Raw genomic sequence first — 10,254 nt, forward strand, 5'->3', positions numbered from 1 at the left:
AGTGACATTGTGTGTATTGTATACTCAATAACTAGTCAATACAGCAAAAAGCTTAGGATTATATTAAACAAATCAACAAAAACCTTTGATGGGGAAAACTGAAATCCAGTATGTGTTTACCACTTGCCTATAGTTTTCAGACAATGAATCTAGGTATTTAAAAAATATATTAAAAAAAAGAAAAAAAAAACACAAAGATACGGCCATTAAACTGCCTATCCCACTGGTAACTTTCATGAAAAAACAACAGTCCATGGTGATACAACACAATGACTGACAAACAGTAAACAATGCAACTGACTGCTGTCTTTACTTATGCTGTGTTCAGCAGAACAAAGACATGTTCCATTACTCAACTCTGTGGGCTGCCACAGGTACACTGTACTGTCATCTCCACTGTTACTACATTTTCCTTACCCCAATTCAACCACCACACAAACAAGGAAAGCTTACCACAATGGGATAACATTACCAGGAAACACCAACAATGTTGAATCACAGTAAAACAATTTGTCATCTTCTTCGTCTACCCATGAAAATCAGACTCACTGTAATCTATCAGGGCAAGGGTGAACATCAAATTTGGCAAATCACAATCACAGACATATGGTATTCATACCTGATATGATATGCACATTTATATAAAGTGACTAGAAGATAACTCATAGCATACATGTAAGGATTTCTCTAAACAATACAAAATCATGCACACATTTTGTATAAGAAACACATGTCTAATCCCTTTCAGCATTTTCTTTTCCTGGAATAAAATTATCTTCTTTTTTTTAATTTTTGTTATTCCACTGTCAACCTAACCTCAGTGACATTACCCCATGCCTCCCAACCTTTTCAAATGGCAGCACTTCACAAGGGAAAGCAGCCAAAATTTCACAAAGAGAAATCTCTTAAAAATAAAAAAATAAGATCACACAACTGGGATCCTTTTTTTTATATATATATATATATATATATATATATCTGATGTTTACCAAGGAGGATGCTGTTTTTGTCCGAAACAAACATTGTCCTCTACACTTCCTTTCAAAGCATATCCCTTTGTCAAACTCATGAGTTGCAGACACCCATAATACTGGTAAAGAAATATGAATTGTATTCTATTGTATTATATTATGTAGCAACAGACTTCTCTGTGTGAAATTTGGGCTGCTCTGCACAGGGAGAGCACATCAGTATGGTGCCACCCTTTTTTTTCTTCCTTTTTTTCTGCCTGGAAGCGTATTTGTTTTGGTATCAAAGTGGATTTTTCTGCACAATTTTTCAAGAAACAACCCTTTTCTTGCCATGGGTTCTTTTTTGTTGTTGCTATGAACCTTGGTTTAGTGTCTTATCTGTCCAGACCACTTTCTGCATTGGAATATATTACCTTGTCATGAATCAGTCTGTTTTGATAGTTCAGAGTGATTCATGACAAGGTAATATATTCCAATGCAGGCTCACTGGTGTACTGCACACCCACACACAGATATACGTATCACACATCATGATTGTCACGTTCTGAATGAATAGTATCAAAATTCAAGCAAAAACCACAATTCTGCAACATAAATACTCACAAAATACCACAAAACCCCATTCTGAAACATAAATGCACCATCATGCTGTAAGAATTTTCTTTCATCTGCAATAATCAAAATCAATCACAAGGTTCTCCACAATGGCATTCAAATCACAAAGGTTTAGCTCATAAAAGGACATAAGAATCTGGGGTGGGAGGAAGAACCCATACGCATTTATTTCCATGTCCTTCTACAAGCAATGGCACATATCTGCTCTCAACAGCAAAATGCAAGCAAACACCAGAGCAACAACAATAAGATAATCGTGTCCATTTATGACCATTTCAGAACAACAGTGGAGGCAGCTGCTGTCTGGACTATCTGGGCTACGAATTTGATGTCATGGAGAATGTCTTGCCCAAGTGACATCCCCACTCTCTCAGCCAAGAGGGCTCCAGGCAGTCTGCATTGGGATGGTGAAGGCCAACTAGCCCACAAAGCTGCAGTACTCAAACCCACTATAATCTTGCCTTCTAGTTTGAGAGTTATAGCCCTTCACTAAAGACTAAGTTGAAAGTGAATTCCCATTGCAGTGGAGAAACCACTGACCACACAACTCTCCACTTTGACAACCAACACTCCAACAACATTTACAATGATGAATATTCAAGCTATTTAGCAAAAAAGGAACATCAACAACATCTGACCACAAAGATTGGTGAATATACTAAGACAGTCATGATAAAGCACCGTTCACTGATTCATGTTTGCTGATGATTGTCACACAGATTCAGTTTACAAACAACAACAGCTTAACATTCATTTAACCAGTCACCACAAAATTATTTTTGATAAGCATTTACAGACACTGATCTATCATCAAAATAAAGAACAATATAAAAATCATCCCAAAATGTCCAAACAAAAACACATTTTTTAAACTTTTGACATCAGCTCAACAATAACTGAAAATATCTGAAAGATCATTTCGTCCATATTTGATGATATAATTTATTCTGCTCAACTACATGTTTATTAATACACATCACTAAACCTGTAGAAACCACATCTCTGTTTTTTACTGGGGATAGTGGCATGTCCATAACATGCAACAGATACTGTAACTTCCAATAAACTGTCTATGTGTCCATAACATGCAATAGATAGCGTAACTTCCAATAAACTCTGGCTATATGCCCATGCAACAGATACCATGACTTTCAATAAATTCTGGTTACGTGTCCATAACATGCAACAGATACCACAGCTTCCAATAAACTCTGGCTTCTAAGGCCTGTCTAACTCAAGGCACCAAAGGTCTTTTTCCAATCAGGTACAAAATGAACATGGAACCCTGCGTTCAATCTTATTCTGTAAGTATGCATTACACTTTGAGACTTCCTCAGTTCACTCAGCAAGTTGGATGACAACAAGCGCAGGAACAATATCCACATTTTCTGAGTAACAGGATCACAGTGAATTGTGATGCAAGTGAATTGTGCCATGAACAAAGTGGCATTATTGAATCTCTCGGACTAAGTCACACTGACAAGCATACACACAAAAATGCTCTCTCTCTCTCTCTCTCTAGATTTATGGTTTGTCTTTGAATACATAAGAACTTATCTCATCTTTTCTCTCTCAAAGAAAATAACTTGTGCTCACAAATGGTTCAAAATAATGTTATTTCCAATTGACTATGGTGTACCTCAAGGTTCTGTTTTGGGACCTATCTTATTTTCTGCATATATTAATGACCTACCCTTATCTATCAAGACACCATGTGAAAGAGAGAATGACCCGATTTTTACCCCTATTACCTTTTCTATCCAAAATTTTATTTTACAATTTTTACAAAATCTGTGGCATGCAGATTACAATTATGTTCCTTTTTACATGTATATATTTTAAGTGAAAATTGCTGTCATCTCAGCCATTTAATCATGTGTGTGTCTGTGCATGTGTGTTAATGTGAGTGGAGTGTAACAGTTATAGTATTGATAGTATGTTACTTTGTGAGTTTTATGCATTGTGTTTTTATAATATTAATGATTCTGTTTTATGTTTCTACTACTTTTTATTTGCTTTCTTGTTTTACTTTAGGTACTGGATTGTAAAGCGCTTAGAGCTTGCTTATGCTTGTATTACAGCGCTATATAAAAATAAAATATTATTATCATTATACAAGGCGGGGTAAAAACAGTCATACACATAAAAGCCCACTCATATACGTATGAGTGAATGTGGGAGTTGCAGCCCACAAACGAAGAAGAAGAAGAACCCAGGACCATCAGATTACCACTCTGCGGTTGTGCCTCTTGTTTCAAATTATATCAAAACTGTAATGAGATCACTGAACTACAGTACCCAGGGATAGTCCTTAGCTGCTTTGTGACAACCTACACAGCAAACAATGACGTACTCTATTCAAGCTTTTTCATTCTCTGACTTCTCCTTCTGAAGGTCATCCTGAGCCTTGAGATCTTATATATACTGCTGATTATCTCTTATATGCCAGGTTCTAGCTTAACCTGTTGCAGTTGTGAGGCGTTCACTCGGGGATGAGACTGTTTGGCATCTTTTTCAGGATGAGATCGTCTAGTATGTCGTTTCAAGTTGTGGCTGGAGGTGAACTTGCCTTTACACCAGCGACATGCGTGGGGCCTCTCTCGGTCATGCACTCGCATATGCTTCTTGAGATCGCGCAACTCTGTGAAGCGCCGGTCACATTTGTCACAGCTGTGTGGCGTGATGCCCAGGTGGCGCTGCATGTGGACGTCGAGGTTTTCCTTGGTGGTGAACTTGCGGCCGCAGCGAGCACATTCATGAGGCTTGAGCTTGAGGTGGGTCTGCACATGCTTCCTCATGTTGCTGGAGGTGGTGAATCGGGCAGGACAAAGAGTGCAGCAGTACGGCTTCTCCCCAGTGTGGGTCCGCATGTGGAGCTTCAGGGACGGGGAGTCCACGAACCTCGCCTCGCACACCTGGCAGGTATACAAGCATAGAATGGTTTTGATTTCAGTTTTTTGGCAGGCATTACTGCGTTCCAACAAATCTATATATTCTACACCAAAGCTGCTATGCAGATGCTTGACAACAGCATAACCCAACGTGTCAGTCAGGCCTTGAGTGCAAGCCTTTATATTTGTGTTCCTATCAGAGTAGATTTCTTCTGATTAATTTTGCCAGAGGACAACCCTTTTGTTGCCATGGGTTCTTTTTCAGTGTGCCAAGTGCATGCTGCACATGGGACATTGGCTCATCGTCTCATCTGAATGACTTAAAGCTAAAGCTGAGTTTTGGGGAAAAGGGCAAGACTGGGATTCGTACTCACATCCTCATGGACACTGTACTGGCAGACAAGTGTCTGAAGAAAATTCAGGGGAATGTACCAGCAAAATGGCAAAGTTTCAAAACAATAATCTATACCAGCAAAATGGCAAAGTTTCAAATGATAACCTAATAACATCCATAAACTGGAAACTATCAATCAATCAAATATGCAATGAAATTTTATCATGCGTCTACTTTTTTAACTGAGTTCAGTAATGACTTTAAATGTTAAGAGTTTAAAATCAATTTTACAAAACCTTTTTAAGGCTCACTTAAAAATAACTAACTATACAAATTTCAAGATGTTATCTGCTATTGTAGAAGGTTTACAGCACAGTCCAATATGACATTTGTCAAAGTTGTTTGACTGATTGACTGACTGATTGATATAGATACTTATATAGCGCTTATCCTCAGTCGAAGACCAAGCTCTAAGCGCTTCACAAACACGGGGTCATTTACACAACAGGCTGCCTACCTGGGTAGAGCTCATCATTTGTTTCCTGTGTCATTCAATCTGATTTCAGGCACGCACACATATGTTCCTTTTTTCCCAACATTCTATCTCTCTGCCCCACACACACTCCCTCACACACATACACACAAGCACACATACACATACACACACACATACACCTGTGCAGGATTTTATGCACATCTTCATCAATCACTTTTCATTTCCTGTTCCACTCCCTTTTCCCCACCTTTTTTTTTTTTTTTTTTTTTTTAACATATAATATCTCTAAAATTGAAAAGATGTAAAACTGGAGACTACTACCTGGCAAACGTAGTTTTTCACGCCCAGGTGTCGACGTGTATGCACCAGCCATGCAGAGTGTGCCCCAAACTTGGCAGGACAGTGCTCACACTGGTAGCGCTTGACACCAGTGTGGATGGTCATGTGACTATTCAGGATGGTGGTGCGGGCAAAACGGGCAGAGCACACAGTGCACTGGTAGGGGCGGTCACCAGTGTGGGAGCGCAGGTGGATCCTTAGCTTGGTGGTATCGATGAAGCAGCGGTTGCAGAACTCGCAGCGGAATGGCTTCTCACCTGTGTGGGTCTTGACATGGGCAGACAGGTGGCCTGCGGTGGAGAACCGGGACTGGCACACAGAGCACTGGTGAGGTTTGATCCCGTGGTGCACCACACGCAGGTGCTTGTTCAGGCGGGTGGAGGCGGCGAAGCGCATCTTGCAGATGTGGCACAGGTAGGGCTTCTCACCTGAAAACAAGTCCATTTTCTGGTGATGGTCTTGCAGCAAAACAGATTATACACAAGCAGGGCTTCACACCTGCAAAAACAGATTATATATATAAACCACAAGTAGGGCGTCTCACCAGCAAACAACTTTGTTTTTTCAGTGACAGTCTTGCAGCTTAAACAGATTATACACTTCAATTACAGATTCTCAACTGCAAACAAAATAATTTGCTTTGATCAGTGACAGTATTGAAACAAAAACAAATTATACACCATGAGCAGAGCTGAAGACATTTGTTTTTTTGTGACAGACTTGCAGCAAAAGCAGATAATTCATCCACAGGTAGGGCTTCTCACCTGCATAGTTGGGGTTTTTTTTTCTCGTAACTCACCAAATGCTGACATGAATAACACTATCTTAACATGTGTATCTGATCTTCTGCATGTGTGTACACACAAACGGGGTTCAGGGTTCAGGCTCTGGAAGCTGTTCAAGTATGATGACCGGGGAGATCTGGAAAAACCTGCACCCTTCACCCACCAAGTGCATGGAAACCAGGTGCCAAACTCAGGAAATTTGGGTGAGAATCCAGCCCTCTAACCATTTGGCCACTATGCCCATCACATGTACTCCTTTCTGTGGACAGACCTTTGCTCTGACAATTCGGTCAATACACCTGCGGTTGCTCTTGGTTTGTATCTCACCCAAGTGTTTACACTTGTGGATGGTGAGAATTCAGTGCTCTAACCATTCAGTCACCGCACCTGTTGCCTCTATTGGTAGGTTACTCACCCGAGTGTTTACGCTTATGGATGGTGAGGTCTCCTTTCTGCGCAAACCTGGCAGGGCACTGGTCACAGCCGTATGGCTTCTCCCCGCTGTGTGTGCGCAGGTGAACGTCTAGAGAGTACTTGGTGGTGAAGCGACCCTGGCACACTTGGCACTGGAACGCCTTCAGCCCTGAGTGAGAGCGCATGTGGTTCTTGAGGTTGTATGCCCGCAGGTACTTCTTGTTGCACATCTCACACTTGAAGAGGCGTCCTTGTGCCACGTGAACATGGGAATGCTGCTTGAGTTTGAAGGCTGTAGGGAAGGCCTTGCCACAGTCATCGCACACATAGCCTTTGTCTTCTTCCTGCTCCTCCTCTTCTGTGTCTCCCCCATACAGATCCTCCTCAGTTTTAGTGATGATGTTATTATCGGTGTTGGCTGCGGTGCTAGTGTTGGGGTCTGTAGAAGTTCCTGCTGAGTCACCGGCACAGTCCTCAGTAAGGGACCCATTGGCTTGATGTGTCTGGCAGTCTGCAGAAGTGGGGGTGTCTGAGGTGTTTTTGTCATCACTGGGAGCTGAATACATGTCCAGCATATCTTTCTTGGGTGTGTACTTTTCTTCACTGAAGGCTGAATATGTATCCAGCATGTTTTTGTTTGGGGTGTTTGTGTCTTCACTGAGGACTGAATACGTGTCCAGCATATCTTCTTTCTCCGCCTCGACCTTCACCATGTGCAGCATGGCCTCCTTGTCAGAGGTGAAGCTGTGGAACAGTTCTTCCAGGCGGTCCTGTTCCCGTGGCTCCAAGTGGCTGCTGCTGCCTTCACCTACCACCTGATGGTCAGTGCCATCTGTAGCAGAGGTGGTGTCACAGTCACTCCATACACAGCGGTGGTGCACTCCGGTCACCTCTCCTTCATCAGGTTCCATTTTTATTTGAACAACCCTTCCTTCTTCTGACTCCTGAGAGGGAATACCTGGACTGTTACCCGTCCAGCTGGTGCTTTTCACTGACTCCTTATCATCAACTTGCGGTGTTTTGCCATGCCAGCCAGTTGGGTCAGATGGTGAGGAGACTGCTTCATCTATGGCATTGTGTTGGTCAGACAGGAAGGATGGGGCAGAGGAAGGGCTGCCCCGTGGAAAGTCAAACAAAAAGTTGGGGACGTCCGGTGAGGATGACAGTACTTCAGGCTCCAACTTCACCTTGAGAGGGATGATCCTCAGGTGGTGTCCATCCATCCTCCTGGCCATTGTCTGTCACAATAAGACACAGCGGTATAAGATGTGCCATGTCAAATACACATGTGTGTGTGTGTAATTGAAAGACTGAGTGAATGACACATGAATGACAATGAATGATGAGCGCCTAAAGACAGCTGTCAATCAGCTCTAATAAGGCAGGCAGTCTGTTGTTTCAAATGATTTTGTATAATTTATAAAATGCTTATAGCTTGGCTTCTGCTCGAAGTAAGACACTATATAAGTATCCATAATGATAAAAACACATCATGAATTGGCAAGAAAGGTAAAAACAACAAGACAATTTGAAAACAACTGACCTGCAGTATCAGGTGACAGGTAAAAACAATAAAGTCAAAATTTACCAGTTGGCTGGAAAAGATTCAGAAATGGTAGTGATGGTTTGTGACATTCACTAATAAAACAACTCAGCCAATGCAAAGATTGTTTTCTTTTTTACTCAATGATTTTTACCCCCTTTTATCAAATAATAGTTATGTCACTTTCAGTAATATATTTTGATCATTTTTTTTGTTTTTCCAGAGATAAATAGTAGAGAGGGAGAGAGTGAAAGAGGCACACACACAGAGACAGAGACTCAGAGCGACACACAGAGACTCGTAATGTCAATAAACATGTTTTTTAAACATCCTTGTGACTGGTAAATGTGGTATTCAAGTCATTGGACGATCGTGCTTTCAAGAATGGAAATTATAAGTGACCGACTTTATGGCAAGTGAATCAGCTATTTTCAATGCTTTTAATTCGATATTTTCAACAAATCTAAATAATAGTCAGTCAACTGTGCTCAATCAGGAAATAATCAGTAACTGTTAAGTAATCTGATGTATGTTCTGTCTGGCAACATTTGCACAATTCGTGTCAAGTTAAAAACAAAGTCAACTTTTGCAGTGGTACTGACATGAACTATTGACATGTACTTCCCACTATAAGAAACGGTGTGTTTCGATACCGACATCTTACCTTCAACACCTCAGCACCAATGGAAGAATTTATGGAGGAATGCAAAATTGTGAGAAATCTGAGATTCGCACCAGCCGACACCACTATGAGAGTTGTCGTTCTTAAGTGGAACTCTTGTGGTCTCGACTTTCGCGTGAAAAATGAAGTGTTGCTTCCCTTTAACTGTATTGTGAACTGTGTCGGTTGCGTGTGTGTGTGTGCGCGCGCGCGCGCGTGTGCGTGTGCGTGTGTGTGCAGTGTGTTCGTTGTACTGTTTATCTTGAAGTCGTTCTCACGGCGAAAATGAGCACATTTCTGTAAAGGTATCAATACTGAAAGTTTACAATACTACAAAGTCATCCGTGCTGATTAATTTGATGCTGCTGCATAATTATCACGTTTTACTGAAGCGCCTTGAGCCATACTAAGAATTTATAATCCGTCGCATGGGTTCAGCAAGACACGGACAGAAGAGGGTAGAATTGAACATGTACAGACAATTAGAAATACAGAGCTATGAAAAAATATAACAGAAGCACGGACGGATAGCTGAAAAAGCACATGTGTAAACGGCATATGCTGTATATGCAGAAATTATGATTTCAAGTTATATTGTTACACTTTAAATTTTTTCATCTCACATACAGGCGCGCGCTATGTAAATTCGATCACATTATTAATTATCATTGTTATGCCTCTTATCATTATCATCGATCGTCACCATGTACTGGCGTGCATAATCGATCATTATTATTGTTGTTGTTTTTATTAGTTAGTATTCTTCTCATTATTATTATCATTATTATTGGTAGTAGTACTGATCGAGTATCGTCATCATCGTTGTTGATGGCGGTGGTTGTTGTCACTGATATCATCATCATCAAGTAAAGAGATCAGTATTGAGATCTTTATCCGAAGACTGCACGCCTGCCAGGAAAACATCAAGGAAACTTGAACAACGGTAACGTTGCGCCAGATACCATAGCTTGTACTGTGGTTGCACATTCTGTCGGATTTTCAATGATATCTAAACACCGTGGAACTTTATTAACTGATATACTGCAAAGACTACAAACATTAGAATTACACAGACACCCACCGAGACGTCAGAAACGACAACTTAAATGTGGTCAGATTATCATCCCGAAAATCTTGACTTTTCCTTTCATTTCTCCTGAAGAGAGAGTGGACCAGTTCTGCTAATGTACGTATATTTTACACAC

At 41.0% G+C, this 10,254-nt stretch overlaps 1 protein-coding gene across 1 annotated transcript; it reads right to left on the bottom strand.

Moving 5' to 3' along the window:
- Positions 1-2,254: 2,254 nt before the first annotated feature.
- Positions 2,255-9,154, bottom strand: LOC143275771 (uncharacterized). The gene is made up of 4 exons (XM_076580053.1): positions 9,053-9,154; positions 6,847-8,083; positions 5,629-6,074; positions 2,255-4,501 (listed from the first exon to the last, which is right to left on the bottom strand). Exons 2-4 carry the CDS (start codon positions 8,078-8,080, stop codon positions 4,025-4,027), a joined length of 2,157 nt encoding a protein of 718 aa, XP_076436168.1. The 5' UTR covers positions 8,081-8,083; positions 9,053-9,154; the 3' UTR covers positions 2,255-4,024.
- Between the last annotated feature and the right edge of the window lie 1,100 nt (positions 9,155-10,254).

Source organism: Babylonia areolata, chromosome 2, assembly GCF_041734735.1.
Source record: "Babylonia areolata isolate BAREFJ2019XMU chromosome 2, ASM4173473v1, whole genome shotgun sequence".
NCBI lineage: Eukaryota > Metazoa > Mollusca > Gastropoda > Neogastropoda > Buccinidae > Babylonia > Babylonia areolata.

Coding starts and splice junctions, on each gene's coding strand:
- LOC143275771 (XM_076580053.1), bottom strand. CDS start 8,080: ATGGCCAGGAGGATGGATGGACACCACCTGAGGATCATCCCTCTCAAG. Junction 6,075..6,846: donor CCATAAGCGTAAACACTCGG/GTGAGTAACCTA, acceptor ACTTGTTTTCAG/GTGAGAAGCCCTACCTGTGC. Junction 4,502..5,628: donor TGAAAAACTACGTTTGCCAG/GTAGTAGTCTCC, acceptor TATACCTGCCAG/GTGTGCGAGGCGAGGTTCGT.